The sequence below is a fragment of the Monodelphis domestica genome, chromosome 5, assembly GCF_027887165.1.
Source record: "Monodelphis domestica isolate mMonDom1 chromosome 5, mMonDom1.pri, whole genome shotgun sequence".
In the NCBI taxonomy this organism is placed as follows: Eukaryota; Metazoa; Chordata; class Mammalia; order Didelphimorphia; family Didelphidae; genus Monodelphis; species Monodelphis domestica.
Window position 1 is genome coordinate 100,137,297 of NC_077231.1, and position 26,702 is coordinate 100,163,998.

The 26,702-nt window shown below is 43.4% G+C and overlaps 1 protein-coding gene across 1 annotated transcript in view; it reads left to right on the forward strand.

The window, feature by feature from the left end:
- Nucleotides 1-759: 759 nt before the first annotated feature.
- Nucleotides 760-26,702, forward strand: part of CYTH4 (cytohesin 4) — a 36,559-nt gene continuing 10,616 nt past the window's right edge. The window contains exons 1-8 of the mRNA XM_001366728.4: nt 760-924; nt 9,025-9,107; nt 10,837-10,901; nt 11,566-11,632; nt 15,978-16,096; nt 17,063-17,143; nt 19,737-19,849; nt 20,604-20,752. Of these exons, the coding sequence (XP_001366765.2) occupies nt 906-924; nt 9,025-9,107; nt 10,837-10,901; nt 11,566-11,632; nt 15,978-16,096; nt 17,063-17,143; nt 19,737-19,849; nt 20,604-20,752 (696 nt within the window). The 5' untranslated portion in view covers nt 760-905. The remainder of the gene's footprint in view (nt 925-9,024; nt 9,108-10,836; nt 10,902-11,565; nt 11,633-15,977; nt 16,097-17,062; nt 17,144-19,736; nt 19,850-20,603; nt 20,753-26,702) is intronic.

The window sequence follows — 26,702 nt, forward strand, 5'->3', positions numbered from 1 at the left end:
AGTGGACTTAGACATAGCATGTCAGAAATTAGAAAGTCAGAATGGGGAAGGGCTGTAGAATGTGGATTGCAAAAGCTGGGAGGACCTCAGAACAGGGAATACCAAAACTAAGAGGAAACTTAAAATTCAGTGTCAGAGCTCAGAGGAGAATTTGAATAATGACTGTCAGGGCCACAAGAGAGCTTAGAGGGGCAGCTAAGTGGCTCAGTGATTAGAGAGCCAGGCCCAGAGGCAGGAGGTCCAGGGTTCAAATTTGACCTCATACAATTCCCAGCTGTGTGACCCTGAGCAAGTCACTTAACCCCCATTGCCTAGCTCTTACCACTCTTCTGTCTTGGAACCAATACACAGATCTATTCTAAGATAGAAGGGAAGAATTGAGAGACACAGAGACAGAAAGACAGAGAGACACAGAGAGAGCGCACTTAGAATTCAAAATGTCTGAGCTGAAAAGGGCTATAGAGAATTTCCTAAACTCTGAGAATACTTTCTTCTTATCCTTCAAAAAGCAGATCAGCCATCCTGTAGATCACTTGACCAACACCAGTCTTCTCCTGGGTGTGTCTCACCCCCTCCCCATCTGATGCTTATGCCTTTTTTCTCTCTGGTGTGTAATGGCTAAAAATGCAAAGCACCCAAGGCTCTTGGGGGCTTCTTGGGGGAAGTTTTTAGGAAGTGTCAGAGTCTGAAACTTCGTATAGTCTGAGGACTTCCTCTCTGGCTATAGCAAGGGGAGGGGCCTGGAGCCCCAAAGAGACTAACATGTTCCACCCAGTGTGACACATCCCTTTGTCAGAGAGGCATAGAAACTACTGTCACAAGAGACCAAAAGGGCCAGGTCAAACAGAGGCACAAGAGAAGCCCAAACCAAGCAGGAGTGGCTTTATTCTTTCTGGTGTTTCAGTATGAATTTGTGTCATCCAGGTAAGTCTCTTGGGGTGAGTGGGGCAGGTTCTGAAGAGTGGGCATTGATAGCTTCAAAAGTAGAATGGAACAGAATGAGGGGAGGAAAGGAAGTGTGGGAGAGAGCAGAGCTCTATGACCTTGGGCAAATCACTTTCCTCTCTGGGGACTCAGTTTCCTCATCACTAAAATTAGGGAATTTGACTAGATTATCGCTAAAATCCTTTCCAGCTCCAAATCCCAGGATCCTATAAAAGACAGAGGAATGTCCCAATCTTGCCTGAGGGGAGTAGAAAGGGGGAACATTTCATTGTGACAAATGTCACAAATTTCTCTCCTCTATCTCTGGGTACTGGATGGTCTGCTTAGCCCCAGGAAGAAGGACTGGGGGCTATGAGGAAAGAGACAGATGACAACCTGATGTAGGAAATAAACTTCCTAAAACTCAGAGCTGTTCCAGAGGAATAGAGTGAGTTGTCCATCAATGAAGATCTTCAAGGGGAGGCAGAAGTATCCTTTGGAAGAGATAATTAAGATGAGATTCCTAGTTAAGTCCAGAGTAGACCAGATCTCTCAAAGACATCCCTTCTGCCTCTGAGTGTCTGTGAATAGGGGTCTTCTCTGAAAAAGCAGAAAAGCAGAGGAGGAGGAAGAAAATGGGTTCATTCCTTCATTATGTATTTTTAAAAATATGTATTTATTAATATACAAGATACTTGTCACCATTCACTTTAATCATAATAGCATAGAATTGAGAGTTAGGAGGAAACTTAGAACAGGGAATGCCAAAGGTAGAAGGGGGTCTTGGAACCTGGAGTATTAGAGGTAGAAAGAGTCTTAAAACAGGAAGTATCAAAGCTAAAGAAACCTAAGACCAGGGAAAGTCAGAGCTAGGAGGGGCTTAGAACAGGGAATGTCAGAGCTAGAAAGGATCTTAGAACTTGGAATATTAGAGATGGAGAAAGTCTTAGAATAGGAAATGTCAGAGCAAGAAGGGGTCTTAGAACCTGGAATATTAAAGGTGGGAACAATCTTAGAACAGGGAATATCAGAGCTAGGAAGACTCACTTAATCCAGGTTCAGAAGAAGAAATCAGTGAGGGATCTGGGTCATGGAGGTTCTCTCTTTTTGATCTTTTCCCTTTCAGGAAGTAAAGTATGAATGGCATTTGTCTGATTCAGTAATTGCCTGGAATCCCTGCCCTAGGATCCTCTGGTCTTAGTAAATTCTATAAGGGGGGAAGCTGGGTAGCTCAGTGGATTGAGAGCCAGGCCTAGAGACAGGAGGTCCTGGGTTCAAATCTGGCCTCAGACACTTCCTATCTGTGACTTAACCCCCATTGCCCAGCTCTTACCACTCTTCTGCTTTGAAACCAATACTCAATATTGATTCTAAGGTGGACGGTAAGGGTTTAAAAAAATAAATCCTATAAGGTCCAGGATCTACCCTACAGCAAAAGGATAAAATAAATACCTAGGTTTGCCCATCTCCATTCTCCTCTGGCCAATTTCACTGGGCAGGTTCTTCTGAGCACTTGACTAGGCCCTTCCTTCTCTCTCTAGGGACACCAAGTACTTATCTTTGTTCTCTCCCTTCCTCAGTACAGTGGAAAGAGTCTCTGCTTTGGAATCAGAGGATGTGGGTACAAATTCCACTTTTGATACTTTCTGCATGCATGGTCTTTGCCAATTAACAACCTGTCTGGGCCTCGAATTCCCTGACTGTAAGATGGTGTTGGACTAAGTCAGAGCTGGGACAGGCTCTATATATGGAATGTAGAAGAAGCTGGGAGGAGCTGTAAATTGTGTAGGGAAGGGAAAAGGGGTCTCCCTGAACATTAGTACAATCTCCATTGGGATTGCATCTATATAGATTGTATGTACATAGTGGTTTCATGTTGCCTCCTCTTTTAAAATGGGAGCTTCCTGAGGGTAGGACTATATTTTTGTCTTTCTTTTCCTCTCTAGAGCTTAGCGCTCATAGTAAATGATCAATAAATACATATTGACTGACTCTCTTAAGACTCAGTTTTCTCATCTGTACAATGGGAGAGATAACATCTATAGATTCTCAATAAAATGTGAACGTACTGAGGGAAGGAACTGTGTTTTGGTCTTTGTGTCCCTAGAGCTTAGCATAGTGACTGGCATGTAGAAAGAACTTAATAAATGCTTGTTGGTTCACAAATAACCCAATCAGTAATCATTTATTAAATGCCTAAAATGTATCAGGTATGGTGCTAGGACCACAAAGGCAACAGGGGAATAATCCCTACCCTCAAAGCTTTTATATTCTCTCAGAAGAGACAACACAGACACATATAAATATATGAAAATGTATGTGTGTATATAGTTGGTGTTATTGTTCAGTCTTTTTTGACTCTTTGTGAACCTATTATGGGGTCTTCTTGGCAAAGACACTGGAGTAGCTTGCCATTTCCTTCTCCAGTGTATTAAGTTAGATAGAAGTGAAATGACTTGCCCAGGGTCACACTGCTAATGGCTGAGGCAAGGTTTGAACTTGGGTCTTCCTGGCTTCAGGCCCAGCATCCTATCCACTTGAGGCACCTATGTAAAATATATGATTTCCTACTCTACAACCTTATCTTTGCCCACTCTTACCACCACCATCTCTGTAATCACTGTGCTCCTTTGCCCCTGGTAGTATGAGTATTCTGCTGAGAAGAAAATAGGAAAAGTGGCTCAGTATAAAAGGCATTGGATTAGGAGTTGGGAAAGCTCAGTCTGACACTTATTCCCTTCTCAGTCCTGGATTTCCCATGTACCTTGGATCTCATATTATAGATTTATGTTCATCTATAAAATGTAGGAGTTGGCCTAGACCATTAATATAGCCTCACCCAAAAATTATTTTTTATTTTATGTATATATATATATATATATATGTATATGTTCTTGTGAGTGTGTCTCTGTATATAGAAAGAGCCAGAGCCAGAGAGGTTTGCTGCCCATGTTTGAATGCAAACTGCCTGAGAGCAGGGACTATCTCCTTTTTGTCTTAGTATCCCCAGTTCCTAGTTCAATATATGGTTCATAGTAAACAATGTGCTTATTGATTGATAAATTATTTGATGGCTTCTGAGGTCTTTTCTATATCTAGATCCATGAGCCTTTGTCCTGGGTTTGAATCACAGCTTGGCTGTTTGTATAACCCTAGGCAAATCCCTCTGCCTCTGGGTCTCAGTTTCCCCATGGGATTCACAAGGGTTTGGATCCGATTGTTCTGAGGGTCTCTCTCACCAAAGGCATGTCTTATATGAACAAACAACTCAACTTAGAAGTTGTCCCTGCAACCCCCCTAATACAAAGGAAGACCCAACTGGAGGCTCTATCAGGATGAGCTCTTGGTCAGCTCTCTAGCCCAGTTCAGGACCACTGATCTAGGTCATACAGCCTCTTACCCTATCTTTTTCCTGACCAGAAATGTCATCATGGCAATTAAACTTAGAATGGCTGGTGGGAATAAGCCTTCCCAGGCACACTTAATCCATCTATAGACCCTTGATAGCTAGGCGTGACCTGCTAGAGATAGGACTCTACTGAGAACCCCTACAGTACCACCCCTATACTCTGGAGATATAGAATGGAAGATTTCAGGGAATAATCAAAATTTCTGCACTATAGTGTAGACCTCCCCTTCCCCCCCCCCAACTTCAAGATCAAGGGCATTTTCATTACAACAGCTCCAGGTTGAAGGGGAAATGGTCATTCTTACTTTCATGAGGAAACTGAGGTTCAGAGAGATCCAGGTGCAACCTGCTCAGAGTGCACAATTAGTCAGGAGTAGAATTAATATTTGAACCCAGGTCTTCTGACTCCAAATCCTGCTTTGGCTTAAAAAAAAAGAAGAAGAAGACTTATCTTCTGTCTTAGAATCAATACTAGGTGTTGGTTCCACAGAAGAAAAGCAGTAAGGCAATGAAGGTGAAGTGACTTGCCCAAGGTCACATAGCTGGGAAGTGTCTGAGACCAGATTTGAACTTGGGATCTCTCATCTCTAGGCTTGGCTCTCAATCCACTGAGCCTCCTACATGCCACATCCAACTTTTGCTTTTACAAATCCCACTTCTGCTACCATTTAGATATGTGACCAAGATTAAGAGGCTCTGGGACTCTGTTCCCTCGGATATCCAATGACAGGGTTAGACTCAGTGATCTCTAAACTCTCAATGTATGACCTATAATCTAATCCTTAAAGTGGAGGCCTAAGGATTTCTTCAACACCCATTCCATTCCCCTCGGCTCAACAGACACTGATCTCTTCATTTTATAACAAGACATCAAGACCCAGAAAAGCTATCACACGGCAGCCAGCCCCAGCCAAGGAATTCAAAGCCAGACCTCTGGCTTCCAAATCCAGCCTTGTTTTCCTTCTTCCCAGCCAACTGCCTTCTTGTCAGCTCTTAAAAATCTCCGGGGCTCGGCTTCCCCTCCCCCCCCCCCCCCCCCCCCCGCTAACAGGAAGATAAAGGGACCCACTGGCGAGATAGAGCGCCCAACCACAGAATTGTCTAGAAGTGGTCTAAAAGGAGAGGAGGGGGCTGGGAGGGAAGGGGACAGCGATGTGGTTAAAGAAGCAAACAGCTTCGCTGAGCAGCCCCGACCCAGGGAGCGGAGGAAGCCGCTGGTTGGCGGGTGCCGAGTGGTGTACACCCACGAGCCAGGCGGGAGGCTGACTCACTTCCCAGACTCCCCTCAGGAGGGGCTGGCTCCTCACACCTCTCTGGAAGTGTCTGCCCCTTCTCAGGTTGAGACCTGCATGGCAGAAGGGGCGGCATCGCCCACCGGGCTGTGGGCACCTCTGTCTGGGAAAGAGGAAGTGACTCCAGCTGTCCTGAAAACGGGTCTTGCACACTAAATGATTTCTAAAAATACTGACGGGAAAGAGGAAGGAAAAAGCGGAAGCAGTTCAGGGACTGGGCGCCTGGAGAGCCAGGATCGCTGGGGTGGGACTGCTACTGAAAAGAGATGACGCTGACAGTTGGGGTGACTTAATGATTGATGTTTACAAAGACTTTAAAGCATGCAAATGAGCTAGACATTCCACAAAGCATCCCCATTTTCCAGATAAACTAACTGAGGATCAGAGAGGGAAATTACTTGACCATGGTCCTTGTCAGAGACTGGATTGAAAGCCTGGGTGTCAGTAATGCCAACTCCAGTACTCCATCCACTTTATCATGCCCATGTCAGCAAACATTTATTTAAGCTTATACTATGTGCCAGGGGTCGTGCTAAGCACTAGAGATAGAAAGAGATGGAGGAGGAAAAGGAGATGATGATGATGATGATGATGATAATTCCTCAAAGGAGCTCATTGTCTAATATCGTCCCTTGCCTAGTAAAACTCAAAGAACCCTCTGCTACTTACTAGCTGGGTACCTTTCTCTGAGAACAGCTCATGAGGTAGAGTAGTAGGTAGGGTGTCAGGCCTGGAATCAGAAAGATTTATGTCTTCAGGAGTTCCAATCTAGCCTCAACTACTTACTAGTTTTATGACTCTGGGCAAGTTCCTTCACTGGGTCTGCCTCAGTTTCCTCATCTGTAAAATTATCTGGAGGAGGAAATGGCCAGCCACTCCAGTATCTTTGCCAAGAAAACTCCAAATGGGGTCACAACTAAATGCCTGAATGACCCTGTGAGCCTCAGACTCCTATCTGTAAAATAAGGATAATAATCTGTGACCTCCCGAGGTTGTCTAGGGTAAATATTTGATAAAGCACTCTATGAACTTGAGTGAGTCTGATAATACTCTCTCTCATGACTTGCCTCTTTCTCTTTCTAAGCGCTAAGTGAAGCCTGGAATTTGTTTTTGTTTTTGTTTTTCTGAGCTTGGGTTTCTTGCTTGGAATAATGATAGCTGTCATGCATAGTCCTGCAGTGTATGCAGAGCACCTTCTAGACATGATCTTCTCACTTGTACTCCATGAAGCATTGGAGCAAGAATTATGATGTCCATTTTAGAGAGAAGGAAACTGAGGTGTAAGTAACTGTCCTAGGCTACACCTTTATTAAGAGTCATAGGCAGGATTAAAACCCACATCCTGCCCAACCCCAAGTTCAGTGTTCTTTTTAGCATGTCAAATTGCCTCACAGGCAGACAAGATAAAGCTACAAATGCATCCAAATTCATACAGCCCTCTACTGTTCAAGATAACAGGTGGCTCAATGGTTAGATGACTGGACTTGGAGTCTAAAAGAACTGGGTTTGAATCCCAATCTGTGTGACCTTGGACAAACCATTGAACCTCCAAGCCTCACTTTCCTTATTCAAGATAAAGGATGTCATTAATGGTTATGTAGATAACCTTGGACTCTAAAAACTCAACTAGAAATTGATTTGTGGGGAGCAGTATATTGACTTAAAAATCATAAATGAACATTATCTATGTTGTGTTATATTTTTTATCTATTTTGTTTAACTCTTCCCAATTCTGCTTTTTTTTTAACCGTTGCTTTCTGTCTTAGAATTAATACTAAGTATTGATTCCAAGGCAGAAGAGGGATAAAGGCTAGGCAATGGGGGTGGGGGTGGGTCAAGTGACTTGCTCAAGTTCACACAACTAGGAAGTATCCACCTAGTTGCCCCTTCTCAATTCTATTTTAATCTGTTTTAGGTAATTTTGCAGGGAGCATTTGACACCTCTGTAGAAGACCTGGATTCAAGTCTCCCCCAAGAAAGGGTTCATGTTACCTTTGTGACCCTGGGAATGCCCCTTAACCTCCTTAAGCCCCAAATACCCCTCTAAGATTCTAAGTTTCAGGAAAGGTGCCAACTTTCATTGTGTGTGTGTGTTTTTAAAACCAGTACTGTGTATTGGTTCCAAGGCAGAAGAGTGGTAAGGGCTAGGCAATAGGGGTTAAGTGATTTGCCCAGGGTTACCCAGCTAGGAAGTGTCTGAGGCCAAATTTGAACCCAGGACCTCCTGCCTCTAGATCTGGTTCTCAATCCACTGAGCTACCCAACTGCTCCTCAACCTTCATTGTTGTTAGAGAAAGTTCCTAAGGAGGAGTACCCTCACTGGATGAAATAATAAGTCTGGTCAAGGTAAAAACCATAATTATTATGATAACACTTACCTACCATTGAGAACTTCCAAGAAGAAGAAGGACATTCAGAAACATGTCCATGGTTACACAGAACAAAAGTGTTGGAACTAGGATTTGAATCTGGATCTCCTGACTCTGGGTCCAGTTTCTCCAGATGTATCATGTTGCCTTCACAGCTAGCCTATATCTCTCTATCTTGTCCATAAGGATAGTATCAGAGGTTCAGGCAAGTGAGATGTTAGAATCCAGGTTATAATTTGCCTAACTAATCAACTTATCCTGTCACATGAGGAAATGAGGTTAGTCTGCCATGATCTGTCAGCCTAACCCAATGCTGGCTCTTAGTGCTCACCACCACCATCAAGCTTTTCATTCTTGTTCTAAAATTTCCCCAAGAATTAGAGTCAAGCTCACTTGCCTTTATGGTAGTAAATTCTTTAAGATAAGGTCTCTAACACTTACCTGTCTATAACCCCAGGCCACCACTACCATTCACCACTAACTTTTTAAGGTCACCAAGAACAGCTTGGCAATTACCCATGATGATTTTGTATAAAAATTCAAGACAACATAGACAATGTTAATCGATAGTTTTTTAAGTCACGATTTAGTTAGTCCAAGTCTACTGATCTAAATTCCCTAAGTATAGCTAGGGAGTTCTCTTATGCTTCCTCACTTCAGTTTCAATTCCTCATTACATTTTTTGTTCTGTCTTTACTAGTTAGGAGTCTATCTGGATTAAGAGAATGTGAGCTCAAATCTGACCTGTGATTCTTATTGTCTGTGTTACCTCTGGCAGGTCATTTCTCTTTCCTGGGCCTCAATTTCCTCATTTGAAAATCAAAGAATTAAAGTAGTTAGGTTTTAAGCTGCATTATGAACATCTCCATCACTTTCTTAAATCTTAAGACAATCAACAAAACAGTACATCAAGACCTGCTTTGAAGCATTTATCAATTTCTAGGGTGTAATTTGCCGATCAACTTTCTAAGGGATAAACCATCCTCACCTCCCCAGCCTAGATAGCCCATCAGGATGTCTCTATTTTCAGATCCAGCTGACCTGAATCAGAATGAAGCTGAGGAATTTCAGAATATCAAATGGCACCGGAAACAGCTTCTGGAGGACATCCAGGTAGGTGCCCCTGCCCGGGGATCAGTAGCTGCCTGGTGCCCCTCCAGACTTGACTCACAGCCTCAGGCACAGGCTGGACCCAAGGCTTTCTGCCTCATGAGTTAGGAAAGAGAGAAGCAGTCCATCACGTTAGGGAGGCAGATTTCAGTTCACTGTCAGGAAAAATCCTCCTGTTGGTCTGAGCTGTCTCAGTGTAATGGATTGCCTGGTAGCAGCAAGCTACTCATCACTGCAGGGTTTCAAGCAGAAGTTGGAGGACCATCTGACCCAGATGTTGCCGTGGACATTACAATTCGGCTGTGGGTGGGACTGTATGGCATCTGTAGTCTTTTCCAGCTCTTGTGTCCTACATGGTGTGGAATCAGCACCTTGTGGCTAGAACTTGTTTTTCAGGCAGTAGCTACATTTCTGAAGGAGCCAGAAATCATCTTGATCCCCTTTCTGGAAGCCTGTTGGGGAAAGGGCAGCTTGCATTCTTTTCCACTGCTTCGGAGAGCAACTTGGGACAGATCTCTTAACTTGGGTGCCAAAGGAAGGGAATTCCCTCTGCCCCTGGGTTGCTCCTGAAGGTACAAGACTCAGCCTTTGATGGACTGATGACAGAGGGCTCTTCCTGGATTAAGTGCTATCATAATTCTTGGTCATATCATATCATATCATAATTCTGGCCTCCTTGCTGCTAATCAACCCATTTCCCAACTCTGTACCTTTGCCCTGGCTGTTCCCCATGCCTGCAATGCACTGGAAATGGAAATTAAGATAACCTGAAAAGTCCTTATTATCTCATCTATTAGCATCTCTCAGGCTCTCGCCTTCACGCTTAGTCCTGGAGGAGGTCTCTCAATCCTATCAACAAGCATTTATAAAGTGCCTACTGTATGCCAGGCATAGTATTAGGCAGTGAGGATTCAAAGATAAGAGTAAAATGGTCTCTGCCTGCAAGGAGTTTATATTCTAAGGGGAGAGGGAATGGGAACCTAGAGAAGCATATGCAGAAGGCATATAAATAAATACAAAATAACATAGGTGAAGATAGAAGAAGCTGCAGAGTTTAATAGAGGCTTACGGTTGCTCCTCTGCAAGATGGCACTGGAGCTGAGTTTTAAAGGATACATTCCAAAAGGCAGAGGTGAAGAGGGAAAGTGCTCCAGGCATGAGGGGCAGATGGTACAGAGGCCTGGAGGTGGGAAATTGAGCATCATGTTCAAAGTTGATCAGTATGGCTGAGTCTAAATATATGTGTGGGGAGTCATCAGGCTGGAAAAGCAGAAAGGGCAAAACTCTATTGAGGACCACTGGTGACTCTGAAAGGGACTCATTCAATGAATGCTAGGCTGACAACTGGGCAGCCATGTGATGTAGTAAGTAAGACATTGAGTTTGAAGTCAGGAAGACCTGAGTTCAAATCTGACTTCAGGCCTTTACTAGCTATGTGACCCTGGGCAAGTTACTTGACCCTATTTGTCTCAGTCTCCTCATCTGTAAAATGAGCTAGAAAAGGAAAGAGCAAACCACTCCAGGATCTTTACCAAGAAAACCTTAAATGACTTCACAAAGAGTTAGACATAACTGAAACTGAACAACAAGAGGCTTATCTCTTGGTCCTCAGCTGGCAGAGAGAGAACTCTGTCTCCCAATTACATACAAAGCTTCCTCCCTGGACACTATCTAACACCACTCTTTCCTCTTTGTCTCTGACTCTCCTGGGTGTCTGTCTCTGCCCTGGCAGAAGCTAAAGGATGAGATTGCAGAAGTGTTTGCCCAGATTGAATGCTTCGAGAATGCAGAAGAGAGGTGAGGGGGAGCTGGGGGAAGCAGAGTAGGTGGGGGAGGGTAGAACTCTGTGGTTTGAAGGTTATAATAATAGTTCAATGGTAGATTAGGTTTGTTTTCATTTCCCCTGGGGGAAAATAGTTTGGAGGAGGCAGCTGGTGACAGTATAGAAGACAAAAAGGAAAACACATGTCCTCACCTTCCCATGAGGGTCAAGAGGGACCACAAGCCCAAGGTTGGGACATACCAGCACTGGGATCCCAGGGGGCAGCATAGGCCAGCAAAGGACCTTGACACCAGGAAGGAAGCACACTAGCAGGGGAAAATGTTCAGGTGTTCCTCAGGAAGGAAGGAAAAGAAATGATGGAGGGATGGAGGGATGGAGGGAGGGAGGGACAAAGGAAGGAAGGAAGGAAGGAAGGGAGGGAGGGAGGGAGGAAGGAAGGAAGGAAGGAAGGAAGGAAGGAAGGAAGGAAGGAAGGAAGGAAGGAAGGAAGGAAGGAAGGAAGGAAGGAAGGAAGGAAGGAAGGAAGGAAGGAAGGAAGGAATCAAGACCCACTGAAAAGTCAGATTGAGCCAGAAAGGAGAATCTCTGAAAGCTAGGGCCTAGGGGTAAGGTAAGGGGTGAGGGGGTGCCAAGCCTTGCCTCTACTGAGAGTCTGACCATTTCCTCCTCTGTTCATAGTCGCCTGGTCCAGAAGGAGAAAGAACTATGTATTGGCAGGAAGAAATTCAACATGGACCCCAGTAAGGTAAACATTAAAGGCAATGAACCAAGGGCTACCAAGAAGGTTGACCATCAGTGCCCTCAGCTCTGTCTCTAGGTAGTGTCCAGCAGAACTCAGCAGGCACAAAATCTATACAGCCTGGAATAATCCAAACTGTACCATCCAGAGCTCCACAGATCAGTTTCCATATCAGGCAAACACAGAAAGTGTGGAGAGCATCCCAGAATTAAGTAGGTAATTTTTCAGAAGAATAGGCTAAAATCAATCATATTTTTGGTGCTGGGTATCTGGCGGGAGCTGGGTATTACGCCTATGATTTTAATGGTGTGTGGAAACTCCCTCCACTGATGGTAGACCTGGGGGTAGCTAGTTCCTGAAGTGGCTAGAGCTCTGGGACTGTTCATACACAGCTGAGTTGTTCTCTCCTTCCCCTTCCCTTCACTCTCGCCACCTGCCTCAGGAGTGCAGATCTCCCCCCACAGCCTAGTGGAAAAATACCTCATTTCCCTTTGGGCAGGTTGCCAGCCTATCTCTGGCCTTTCTTCCTCTAGCCCTAACAGGCAAAAAAGAGAAAAAAAAGCCACAGACCACCTCCATGACACATAAATGGGGCCAGCTCAGCAGCAGCCTAGGAAATGTCTTACCCTGACTGAGAATTCGAGGTTGCCCTTACATTCTTCTGTCCCCCTCACTGTCAGGGCCCCAGATGCTGCCCGGCCTTTTCTGCATGTCTAGTTCTCATCCAGCCCAGGTCTAGCCCTCCAGAGAGGCTGCTTTGTCTCCATCCACTAGGCAGTCTGGGAAAACCTCCAGGAGGGATGGAGGGGAAGAACAAAATTTCAGGCCAACCCAGTAAAATCAGTAAGAGGTGGGACAGTCAGACTCGAAGGCCAGGCAAACCCTCAAGAGGAAGCTGGGCTAGAAAGCTCAGACCACAGGTCTCTGAGAAGGAGGTAAGAGCTGAAGTCAGGATGCTCACCCGCCCCTCCTGAGAGCAGAGGAGATGCTTTGTGACTGCCTTTGGTCCTCCCACATGACATTTTTCATCCCCTGGCTGGGAATGGCTGAAATCAAAGGGTTAAGTCTCTGACGTGTCCCCCCTGTCTGACCTGAAGCAAAGCATGCCATCTCATTAGACCTCAGTTTCTTTAACTGGAAAATGAAAGGGTCATATTAGATGAGCTCTTTTTTCCCAAGCCATCTCTGAAACATGGCTGCCAAGAGAACACTGGGAGAGCAGGGGTTCAAATACTTGGGCAATGGGTGGCACATGGACTAAAGTCTTGAAGTCAGAAATGAGTTCAAATCCTATTTCAGACACTTATTAGCTGGGGATGTGCAAGCTAGCCAAATGGAAAAAACGTCAATGTATTCTGCCCCTTCCAATTCCCAGCCACTCTTTAATTCCCTCATGGAAGCCTACCTCAATTTCCCCGCAGCATGTACATGAATTTAAATATTGGCCTTTCTTCTGGTTTGAGAATTATGTATGTATACACATACATGTAAGTACCTATATGTGTATATACACAAGTGTTACCTAATGATGTGCGTATAGTACACATGCATATATATAAATACACAGGTATCTAAACATGTATCTACATGCCTGTGTATATATGCATATGTATCGTATGTATGTGTATATGTACACATACATACCCAAATATGTTTATGATAGACACACATATGTATCTGTGCATATACAAACATGTACGTGTATATCTCTCTGTATATGTGTAAATATACATATTGTGTGCTTATATGTGTGTATATATACATGTACCTAAAATTGGGGACACACACATCGTTTACTTTATTTATTTTGCTTGCTTTTTAGCGAATGTGCTTCATCATTTCCTCCAGACTTCAGCACAGGCTGTGTTCCACTGTGTTCCTGTGCCCAAGTCTGACACTCCGAGGGATAAAAAGAACTCAATTAACCAAACGTCCTTTTCTCCCCCTCTCCTCCCCTTCCTTTGTCTTTCTCTTCCTCTTCTGATGACTCATCATAGCATGAAAGTGAGCCTAGTTCTTAGTTACTATGTTGCACAGAGACCAAGTCTAGTCTCTTTCGTATCCTGGAAAGTTTATAATAATAATAACAATAATAGTATTTCTATAGTACCTACTACATGCCAAGCACCATGCTAAATACTTCACAGACATTCTCTCAGCTGGTTCTCACTACAATCCAGTCAATGAGGTGCTGTTTTTATCCTTATTTTACAGATAAGGAAACTGAGATAGAGGTTAAATGACTTGTCCAAGTTCACAGAAAAGTAATGAGTTTGAGGTAGAATTTGAAATCAGATCTTCCCAACTCCCAACTCAAAGGTCTATCCACTGCACCACCAAACAATCTTTTCTAGTATGACTGGGGTAGCAAAATGTTTTCTGAAAACCAAAGGGTGGGAGAAGCTTGACTGTACTGCAGGGTAATTAATTTTTTCAGCCAGGGCAACCCTCAAAGACCATTTGCTATTGTTGTTGTTATTCAGTCATCTCAGGCATATTTGACTCTGATTCCATTTGGGTTTTGTGGGCAAAGATACTCGAATAGTTTGCCATTTCTTTCTCCAGCTCACTTTCTAGTTGAGGAAAGTGAGGCAAATAGGGTCAAATGACTTTCCCAGAGTCACACAGCTAGTATCTGAAGGGGAATTTGAACTCGTCTTCCCAACTCCAAGCCCTGTGCTCTATCTTCTATGCCACCTAGCTGCCCCTTCTACTAAGATGCAAAAAGTCTGTAAGCTTTGTCCAGGGGGGAGGCTACCAGGGTACTAACAAATACATGGGTCTTTGAATTATTGAAGTAATCCTATTCTAATCATTACTGGTTTGTTTTTGAACCATTGGTCTAGGCTTCCGACTATGAGATTGGCACCCTATCTGCCACCCTTATCATATCCTGATAGACCAATGGGATGTTCTCTTAATTGGTCTCCCTTGCTCACATTTCTCTTCATTCCAGTCTATCATCCTTCCAGTAATTATCCAATAATTTCCTTAATTTAACCATGTGACTCCCCTACTAGATAGCTCCAGTGGTTTCTAAATGACTCCAGGATAAAATAAACCCTACTTTTCTTCTTCCTCCTCCTCCTCCATCTCCTCTTCTTTTTCCTTTAAAAAAACCCTTAGAATCAATACTGTGTATTGGTTCCAAGGCCGAGGAACAGTAAGGGAGAGGCAATGAGGGTTAAGTGACTTGTCCAGGGACACCCAGCTAGGAAGTGTCTGAGGTCAAATTTGAACTCAGGACCTCCAGCTCTGGGCCTGGCTCTCAATCCACTGAGCCATCTAGCTGCCCCCAATAACTGCTCTTCTGATTAGCTTTTAAGGCCCTCTAACGATGTGATCTCAACCTATTTTCTAGCCTTGGTGAACATTACTCTCCCTCCCATACTCTATGACATTGCCAAACTGGTCTTCTCTCTATGCTTCATTCATGATACACCATTTCCCATCTCCATGCCTTTTCATGGACCATCCCCAATGCTGGCATGCCTTCTCTCCCTCCTCCCCTCCAAACTGTAGGAGCCCATTCTGCAGGAAACTTTCCTGATCCCCACCCCCTTAATAACTAATGACCCTCTCCTATTTAACCACATTGTTCATCTTGATATTTATTACCTCAATATTTAGTCTATAATTTTTGTGTGTATATCTATATCTATCTATCTATCTATCTATCTATCTATCTATCTATCTATATCTATAAAACCATCTCCCCAATAGGATAGAAACTCCTTGTCAGTAGGGATCATTTCATCCTTTGTACTTGAATACCTAGCACAGTGCCTGGCCCATAATACACACTTAATAAATCATTGTTGAGTGATTTCCAGGTAACTGCTAATAATTTTATTAACTATTAATAAACAACAGCTCTCATTTCTTTACCAAATATTCCCCCCCAATAACTCCAACAAATGAAATATAGGGTATTATTATCATTATTCCCATTTTACAAAGGAAAAACTGAGTCTCAGAAAAGGGAATTGACTTGCTCCCTGTCCCATGTTTACCGAGCATCAGAGTTGAGATTCAAGTCCAGGTCTCCTAACCTCAAATCTAGCACTCTTTTCTCTCTGAAATGAAACCAGTTCTGTTGGACGTTCTGTGTCAGGTGCCAGGATTACAATGAAGATGCACAAAGGAGTCTGTCTTCAGGAAACATGTGCTTAGTAAAAAGTGATGTCTTCTTCTTTAGATTGGGAACTTTGAAAGAGCAGGGATGGTGTCTTCTGTATACAGCCTGCCCTCAGCAGTGCCCTGGCAAGGTGCTTGGTCCATAACAAAGGCTGCTGGAAAGATGGCCAGCCACTGGCCCCTCCTCACTCTGTCTTCTTTTTGCTGCCCCCAGGGAATCCAGTACCTTAATGACCACAAGCTCCTTTCCTCCAGTGTAGAGGAAATCGCCCAGTTTCTATACAAAGGGGAGGGGCTCAACAAGACAGCCATCGGGGACTACCTGGGGGGGAGGTAAGCATGTCCCCCTTTCCTTCTGGCCATTTCTCATGTAGCATTCAGCATTTGTATAGTCCTTTAAACCACTGGAAAGCTTTCCATCTGTGATCCTAGAGGGAAGTACTTATTTCTTAGGTAGGGAAACTGAGATAAAGAGGATGTGATCTGGCCAAGATCCTATGGCAAGTCAGTAGTAAAGTCAAGAACACATCAGGACCTCTGCATTTTTTTAATTTTACACCAAATTATACATTAAATTTGCATTAGATTTGATATTGAATGTTACATCTTGGTCTCCAATAATTGGAACTTTTCCCAAGTACAAAGGTTCAAGATATGATTAGAAAGAAACTTCCAAAGAATCAGAGCTGTCCTGAGGGCTAATCAGCTTCCTCTGTTCCCATCACTGGAGGTCTTCCAGTAGAGGAAATGACCATGTGCTTTGTTCACCCATCCAACAAACATTTATTTAGTACCTACTATGTGTCAGATACTACACTCAGTGCACGGATGCAAAGACCATTGTCTTTGGAACAGTCTCCACCCTTGAGACATTTATAGTGTAATATATGAGGCTATATTGTAATATATAATATATTACATCATATTACAACATATATAAATATAGATCCTAGAATCATAGATCTGGAGACAGAAGGGACCTCAGAGACCACCTAAACCACTCACTTTACAAATGAGTAAACTGAAGCAAAGGAAGATTAAGTGACTTGCCCAGGGTCACACACTTAGTAAGTGTCTGAGTCAAGATTTGAACTCAGGTCTTCTTGTGTCCAGTACCTCCTCAGTACCCTCAAACCTCTGGGTAGAGGTCTAATTCAATAGAACTGATTAAACATTTACTAATTAAGCACCTACTATGTGCAGGAAAACTACCAAGTTGAAGACACATAATGCATTGATAGAGTGACTAAGAAGAGCAGAGTCTAATCCCTCCTGTCTCTCCCTCCACCCCCTCCCTAGAGATCCATTGAACCTCAAGATCCTGCAGGCCTTTGTGGACTTGCATGAATTTGCCAACCTCCACCTGGTACAGGCGCTGAGGTGAGTGCTATGAGGGTAAAGGTGAAGGAATGATGAAATCAAGGGAAAACCTTGATGAATTGCTTACTCTGGACCAAGACCCATGGGAAGCCCTGGAGATAGAAACAGAAGCAGCAAACAAGCCTGATCTACCTTCAAGGAGGTCACCTTCTACAAAGGAAAGCCAACACACAGAGGGGAGGAGAGCTCAGAGATTTGAGTTTGGGACAGGAAGTGGGAGAGAAAGGTTATTAGGGCTACAGGGCAATTTTGAGAGCCTAGAGCACCCTGGGTGATCCAAAGGGACCTTAAATTCAGAGTCTTTTGAAGAAGGAACAAAATAAATAAATAAAAATCTTTTTTTTTTTTAAAGAAGGAATATCACTGATCCAACTAACATTGGCCAAAAAAAGTGCCTTGTATTGAAAAGTGCTTCGAGGAAGGATCAAGGAAGAAGAAAGAAACCTTCACAGCTCTAGAGCTAGAAGGGATCTTGGGGGCCATCTAGTTCAGCTGCCTTCCTTTTACAGATGAATAAACTGAGGCCAGGACAGGTCAAATGACTTACCAATATTATAGAGGTATTGTTAGAAGCAGAATTTGAACCTAGAGCCTCTGAAGCCAGAGACCCTTTCCATTGCCTCCATGCCCTGAGTATAGCTTATATCTATATCTATCTATATCTATATCTATCTCTATATATATATGTATGTATACAAACTTCATTCAGGAAAAAAGTATACTTATTAACAACAATATTATATAATAATATACTAAGCAATAATAATAGGGGGCAGCTGGGTGACTCAATGGATTGAGAGCCAGGACCAGAGATGGGAGGTCCTGGGTTCAAATCTGGCCTCAGACACTTCCCAACTATGTGACCCTGGGCAAGTCACTTGACCTCCATTGCCCAGCCCTGACTACTCTTCTGCCTTGGAACCAATACATAGAATTGACTCCAAGATGGAAGGTAAGAGTTTAAAAAAAACAACAACAACACAATAATAATAGCTTATATAGTCACATATAATAAACTTGTATATGTGTATGTAGACATTCTTTATTCAAGAGGTAAAACTGATACTTGTTAATAATAATAATAAGGGCATACACCCCCCCCCTTTTTTTCAGGAGAAAAAGTCTGTACTTATTAACATGAGAAGAAAAGTGTGTGTATATGTGTATGTATCTACTGTTTACTCAGGAAGTAAAATAGATACTTGTTAAAAATAATAATGGCTTATAGACACACCCTTTATTCAGGAGATAAATTTATACTTATTGACTAATGATAATAGCTTATTTTTGCATATCTATTTATTCTTTATTCAAGAGGTAAAATGGATACATAATAATAATAATAACAACAATAATGGGGGCAGCTGGGTGGCTCAGTGGATTGAGAGCCAGGTCTAGAGATGGGAGGTCCTGGGTTCAAATCTGGCCTCAGACACTTCCCAGCTGTGTGACCATGGGCAAATCATTTGACACCCATTGCCTAGCCCTTACCACTCTTCTGCCTTGGAGCCAATACACAGTATTGATTGTAAGATGGAAGGGAAAGGTTAAAAAATAATAATGGCTTATAAACAAATGTCCATATATATATATATATATATATATATTATATACACACATTTTGTATATATATATAATATATATACCCTTTATTCAGGAGATAAAATGTGCATATATTAACAATAAGAATAATAAATGTATGTTGTTTAATTCAGGAAGTATGATTTATACTTTTTAACAATAATGGCTTATATATATGCCTTTATAATATATATAGTCACCCTTTATTCAGGAGATACAATTTATACTTATTAATAATAGCTTATACATAATTATATTAGATAATAAAATCTATTGCTTTAATATTTGCAAAGCATTTTACAAACATTGTCTAATTTTATCCTCACAACAACCCTAGGAAGAAAAAAAATAAACATTTAATAAGCACCTACTATGTGCTAGGCACTTTACAAATATTTCATTTAAGTCTCACCACACCCCTTAGACATAGGTGCTTTGGTTTGCTGTTTGTATTTAGGTCCTCATTTTCTAGATGAGGAAACTGAGGATTCAGTGACTTGCCCAAGCTCATTCAGCCAGCAAATATCTGAAGCGAGATTTTAATACAGGTGTTTCTGGGACTAGATTGGCTGCTCGGCGTTCTCTGGTGCCATGTAGCTATGTGGGTGCTAGACCCTAAGGACTAGAGGAATTCTGGGGAAGTGAAGAATTATTATGGGCTAGGGTTACTTAGGAAAGAATCAAAATCATAAATTGTGAGAGCAGGAAGGCCCTTAGAACAGAGAATGTCTAAGTTGGGAGAGAAAACTTAGAACACAGACTATCAGAATGTCAGAGGTGGAAGGAACTTGAGGAACCCCTCCTCTCCCAAGTCTAAGCTACCCATTTCACAGAAGAGGAAACTAAGGACAATAAAGGTTCTGGAGGAGGTGACTTTTGAGGTTAACCTTGAAGGCCAGGTGGGATATGGAAGGATGCAGGGAGAGGGAGCAGAGTGGTCCAGCAGCCCAGGTGTGGTTTAGAAATGCCTCTTTCTCATTCTCCAGCCACTGACCCCTTGTGCTCCTCCCAGACAGTTTTTGTGGAGCTTCAGGCTTCCAGGGGAGGCCCAGAAGATCGATCGGATGATGGAGGCCTTTGCCGCACGTTACTGTCTCTGTAACCCAGGTGTCTTTCAGTCCACAGGTAAGAGGATTTATCCCTTCCTGGGAGGAGGGGTGGAGAGAGACTGGTCAGCTGTAATTTGAACTGGCGCAGTAGACCTGGACAAGTCATTTCACCTCTATTTGCCTCTGTTTCCTCATCTGTAAAATGGGGGCAATAACTGCACCTACCTCCCAGGGCTGTTGTGTGGCTCAAATGAGACAATATTTGTACTTAGCATAGTACCTGGCCCTTAGTGCTATAAAAATGTTAGTTATTGTTATTGAATGAGATTTTCTTCATAAAGACCTTTGCAATCAATCCTTAAATGCTCTATAAATGCTTGCTGTTGTTATCCCTCAGTAGGTGGGATTCCCAGTGTGGAAATGTCCTTCACTAGTTGTAAGAATCAGAGGAGGTCATTCCCCTAAGCTGCCCGTCCTTCCTCAGTGACATCAGCTCTTGTTTCAGGCTCTCATTTTTCAAAGCCTTTTCTCCCAAGCAGCCCTTTAAGGCAGGCAGGCAGGCAGGCAGGCATTACTTCCCTTTTTCAGATGAGGAATCTGAAACTCAGAATGGGGTCCCACAGTTCCCTCCTCAGGATGTTTGGAAATCACACAGCACCACTGGAAAGGGAATGATTCTCCTCTCTAGCCTTTGTCCCCCAACTGTACTGGGTAGCCCTGGGCGTGCCTCTTCAGAGAGAGGGACCCCTGCTGCCCTCCGGGGTAGATGTGGAACCCTGCACATCCCAGGGATTGTGACCCTTTTCTCCTCTCCCATCCCACATGTTCAGACACCTGCTATGTGCTGTCCTTCTCCGTCATCATGCTTAACACCAGTCTACACAACCCCAATGTCCGGGACAAGCCCCCCTTTGAACGATTTGTGTCCATGAACAGAGGTATCAACAATGGTGGAGACCTGCCTGAAGAGCTCTTGAAGGTACTGGCTGCCCCAGTCCTCAGCCCCAGCCTGGTCATTTCTGGGGCTAGTGAGGAGTCTGTCCTTCCCCAATCCTCTAGGGCAGTGATGGCAAACCTGTTAGAGACTGAGTGCCCAAACTGCACCCTTACTCCACATGTGAGCCCCATAATTTACCCCAGACAGGGGAGGGAGGAAGTGTACCCATTGGGCTGCTGAGCAGAGGGGAAGGTGATGGGAGAAATGTCCTCAGGCATGTGTGGAGAAGGGGAGGGGAGCAGTCTCCTCCGGCACATTCCAACATGTGTGCCATAGGTTTGCCAACACAGCTCTAGGTTAATACTGCCCAACTAAAATTAAAAAAAAATGGTCTCTCCAGGCCACTAATTAACTTAGAAAACCACAAGCTAACATTAGTTAGGTTGGATTGTATGTTTACTTATGTTGTTAAATATTTCCTAGGAGTTTTGTAGCCCTTCTCTGCCCTGGGGGGAATGGGGGGAAATGGAAGTCAGAAGACCGGGTTTGAGATTCTTACCTAATACTAAGAACCTGTGTGACCTTAAACCTGGCTTTGGGGAGATGGGTGGAATCATTGATTTAAGTTCTAAAGGCCATCCTTTCCCCCTTCTAGTCAATCCAATAATAACTAGGATTTGTATAATGCCTTAAAGTTTGCTCATTGCTTTCTGACATATTGTTGGAGTCAGGAGGAACCTTGGAATAGGAAATGTCAGAGTTGAGCTGAGTCTTAGAAAAAGGGAGTGTCAGAACTGGGAGAGACCTTAGAATGGAAAATATCAGAGCTGGGAGGAGGCTTAGAACAGGGAATATTTGCTCTCTTAATATTAAATGTTAGGCAACTTAGTGTCAGAGAGATCCCTGCATTTGAAGTCAGAGAGCCCATGTTGAGTTATATCCTCTACTGTTTATCATTGTGAGACCTTGGGAAAAACTCTTTAGGCCTCAGTTTCCACATCTATAAAATGAAAAGATCTTCTCTAAGTTCCCTCCCATCTCTAAATCTATGGCCACAGGTTCTAACTTCAAGCAAGACCAACTCTCTGGTGTTTGGCAAGAGGCTGGCTGACTAGCAGTGAACACTATAGAGGGGACCTGTCCAGGGTGTTGGAGCACATGCCCTCCCTCTATTAATGTGATGGTATGGGGTCCTAAGTTTCAAGTTAAAAGGAGCCTCAGAGAACATACTGTCCAATCTTCTCATTTTTCAGAGGAGAAACGGTGGTCTAAGGAAGGGAAATAACTTGCTCGGGGGCATACAGGGGGAATATAAAGACTGGGTCCTCTGAGTGCACTGCACCCCATTTCCTCCTCCTCTTGGCTTCACCAGTCCTGAGTTTCCTCCTCTGCCAAATAGAGAGATTAATCCCTGAACAATTTACCTTGAGAAGTCATTGAGAGGAAAGTGTTTTGTCATCTGGAGAGCCCCCCAGAAGATGGCATTCGAGTCTAATTCTGCTCACAGCAGCATCCATTCCCCCAAAGGCCTTACTCAGCCTCTCCTTATTTGCTTTCACCAGAATCATCCCTTCTGTGAATAATAAATAACGTGCTGCACTATTAGAGAAACATTGAACGTATTTCATGTCTGTTGTCTTAACTGAGATTCAGAACAGTCTGGGGAGATATAGGTCAGGGACTAACATTCCTGTTCCATGGGTGAGATGATCAATCCATCACCAGCATAAATAAAGCACCTATTATGTACCAGCCACTATACCAGGCACTGTGAATACAAAGAATGAAGCAACCCTTGCCCTCCGTTAAGAAGCCTGAGCTACTCTCTGTCAGAATCAGGAAGGGATCTCAAAATTCTCATTCTCTTCACTCTGCCCAAGAAAAGTGAAACCCAGAAAAAAAAAGTGACTTCCCCAAATTCACACAGGTAGGAAATAGCAGAACTCAAATCATCTGACTTCACCAATGGTTCTCTTTCCTCCATACCAGAGTGCCACCCATGGAGGTTCCAAGAACCAGATCACTTGTCCAAGGTCACTCAGCCAGTTGATCCCAAAGCCAGGGCTAGAACCTGAATAAAGAAATGGCCAGATATTGGGTAACAATCCAAACTGCAAGATAGCCCTGAAAGGTCTGCAAAATCCTTACCTGGGGCTTGCAAAAACCTGCAGGGTACCTAATGCAACTTCCAATTTCCCAACTGTACAGAGGGGAAAACTTGAGCCTGGATGAGGGAAATGAATGGGCCAAGATCAGCAGCTCAGTTGAAGCTATAGCCAGTGTCTCCTGATTTCAGGCCTGGGGCTGATTGCACTGGCCTGGCCCTAATGCCTTCCCTCTTGCTGCCTTTTCTAATTCTATGTTCCTGATTTCTTTCTGGGTAGCTCCAAAGATGGGGTTTTACCTTCTTTACTGCTCGGGCACCTAAAGGTCTTTGCTTAATTAAATCGTGGTCTATCTCTCCTATGTCCTGGGGGTGGGGGCAATGTGGGAATTTGTAGGTGGTAGCTAGAGGTTTTTGCTTAATTCAATTTCTGTCCAACTCTTGCCTCCCAGAGAGGAAAAGAGTGTGTGTATTTTGGGGGTAAAGGGGGAGCTGAGGAAAGGGAGGGAATGGATCTAGGAAGGACAGCTGTATTTTGGTGGATTCTTTAAGCCTGGGTCGGGACTGTGTTCCTTAGCCTCCTTCTCACTTCTCACCAATTTCTCCTTGGTGCCAGAGAGTTGAACTTGGAGGGAATGGATGGAGGTTTCAAGGAGGCAGATTTCAACTTGATGAAAGAGTTTCTCAACACTCAGAGGGAATGAGCTGCCTGGAGGAGTGAGTTCCCTTTCACTAGAGGGGTCTAAGCAAAGGCTGGATGGCCATTCTTCAAGGATACTGGAAAGAGGATACTTGTTCAGGTCTGGGTTAGACTCTATGAAGACCCTGCTGACTCTGAGATTCTAGGGCTCCAGGTATTCTCAAGTCTACCTTAAGTCAATTTTCCCAGAGTCCCCCAAAAGGCACCTCTTTTATAGGTAACTTCACATTCAATAATCAAATATAAAGTTTAGCAACTTAGAGCTGGAGTGAGGACATCCTGGCCAGGCCACTCCTTTTATAGACAAAGAAGCTGAGATAAGGAGGGGAAGCAAATGACTTATCTAAGGTCACTGTATCAGAGGAAACTAGATAGTAGAGTGGATAAAGTGGTGGACTTTCAGTCAGGAAGATTTGTGTTCAAAAGGCAATTGGAAATTCGAGATTGGAGGTCTGCCAGAGAGAATGGGGCAATAAAGGAAGATTTAGGACTGATGAGATTTGATAAGATCATCAAGTGAGGTAGCATAAAGGGAGAAGAAAAGGAAGCTTGGAACAGAGTCTTGAAAGGCACCTATACCTTACTAAGGATCTAGAAAAGAAGACAGAGAAGTTGTCAGACAAGTAGAAGGAAAACCAGGAGAGAGGGTGAGGCTGAAGCAGTTGGGTAGCTGAGTGGATTGAGAGCTGAGCCTAGAGCTGGGAGGTCTTGGGTTCAAATTTGACCTCAGACACTCCCTAGCCGTGGGACTCTGGGCAAATCACTTAATACCCATTGCCTAGACCATACTGCTCTTTTGCCTTGGAACAAATATGGTGGAAGGTAAGGATTTTTAAAAAAGAAAGTCTAGAGAAAATAGAGAATAAGAAAAAAGGGTAATCACATGTCCAATGGTCCTAGGACCATGTTCCAGCTTCTCCATTTTTTACCTTGTATGGTGGATAGAAGCCACTTGGGCATGTTAGCAGATCTTAAGTTCAGTGTGAGCCAACTCTGAATCAAGAAAACCAAAAGAAAACTTCTAATTTGGATTTAGAAGAGCAGAGTTCAAATACTTGGGCAGCTGGGTGCATAGTGACTGGAGCTCTGGACTTGGAGTCAGGAAGACTTGAGTTCAGATCCTGACTTAGACACTTATGAACTTCATGGCCCTAAGCAAATCACAGACTTTCTCAGTCTCATTTCTCCTAGTTGTAAAATGAGGTTGCTGGATTCTGTGGCCTACAATGTCCCTTCCAGCCCTAGAGCTATGATCTTTTGATCCTATACTTCACCTCTCTAAAGTTGTTTGTGTTTTAAATAAACTGAAGGAATCTAAATCTATGAGCATGTGAGAGCTAAGGCAATCTTGGATTACATGAATTAGGGGATCAAGGATCCAGATCTAGGGAGGTGATAATCCCAATCTGTTCTGTTCAAACCATGTCTGGGGAATTGCATTCAACTCTGGGACCCATTTCAGGAAGGACACAAAGAAAATGGAGAGCATCTGGGAAAGGAATTCTCAATTTTAAATCTCTGAAAATCTTTAAAAATTGTTTTTGATAAGCATATTTCTATAGAAATTATTTCCCTTGTGATCCTAGGTACTTTCTTTTATGCCTTTGAAAACATGATTCTGAGAAGAGTTTCAAAGGACTTACTAAACTGCCAAAGGGGTTCTTGACTCAAAAAATGTTAAGATCCCTGATCTACAGGAGGATATCCAGGTTGGTGAAGAGAGTAGGAAACAGGCTATATGAAATTCAGTCTAACTGGGAGTGTGTAGGATGGAGAATAGAAAATTTAGGAAGGGACATGATAAGCATCTATGATTATTTAAAAGGCTGTCCCACACCACAGTCGAGGGATTGGTCCTGTTCTGCTCAGCCCCAGAAGCCAGAAATCAGAGCAATGAAGGAGGTAAAGGCCATTACAGAGACATGGATTTGGGCTCAATCCTAAAGAAAACTTCCCTATGACCAGAGCGATCCAAAAATGGAATGAGCTGCCTTGGGGGGTAGTGAGCTCTCTGTCCCTATCAGTCTTGGAATAGAGGCTGGATTTCTACTTGTGTATGGGATGCTATAGAAAGAATTTGATGTTCCAGAAAAGGATGAAACCAGATGGGCTCCTGAAGCCCCTCCAAGTCAGATGGCTTCTGACTTGGTTCCTCCAAGTCATATATTCTATAATTTGGTGCCAACAATAAAAGCTGGGGCTGACTACACAAGAGTCAGGGACCTGAGAGAGCTAGGAAGCAAGGCTCTCATACATTGTGCTTTCAATAGACTTCATTATTGTGATTAATTGCAATAAGTATTATTTCTCTTGTCCCTGTTCTCCCTAGGCTAAAATGTTGCACAGAGGATTAGGCAACTTTCTGATGTTCTAGGACACCTCCAGGTAAAGCAGCTGAAGGTGCCAGGACTTGTGATCCAGAAATTTGGACTCCAGCCCTCCTTCTGTCCCCAATCATATGTTAGGTGTGTGTTCTTGGTCTTTTCTGGGCCAGAGTTTCTTAGCCTTGCCTCAGTCATGGGGTTATCCCATAGACAATGCACAAGAAATTGTTCATGAGTAAAAGAGAAATAGAAATGGATAGTGTTCCCATTGTCATCCTGATTGTGATTTTCTCCTTCAGTTTGTGTTAGCAAAGAACCCTACAAATAGACCTGGCTCATAAAATCATGAGATTTTGAGTTAGAAGGGAGCTTGGGACAGGGAGTGTCAGAGCTGGGAGAAGCTGTAGAACAGGGAATGTCAGGCCTAGGAGAAACTCTGGAGACAATCTATATCATGTCCCTTAATTTTCTAGATAGAGCAATGGAGGTCCCTTAGAGAGGAAGGAATTTATAGGGCCAGTTAGTGGCAGAGCCAAACCTAGAACTCAGGTTCCAGATTCTAGGATCAGTTTTCCTTTCCAGCAGCAATAGCCACAGACACAAAATCTTTTGTACCCTCCTTGGCTTCTTAACTAGTGAATTTCCATTCTACAAACTCTTTTGCCTCCTTCCTTCACTGACACCTCACCCACATCATCTCCATGGAGAACTGAAAGCAAGTTGGTGTCAGGAAACTAGATCTGACTCTTCACCTCCCCTTCTCCTCTTCATAGCCCTTCCGCCACTTGCAAGGAAGTCACCAGAAGAATTTAGATCTAGTTCTTAATAAAGAACATATTTCAGGATGCTGTCTTCTGTCTTAGT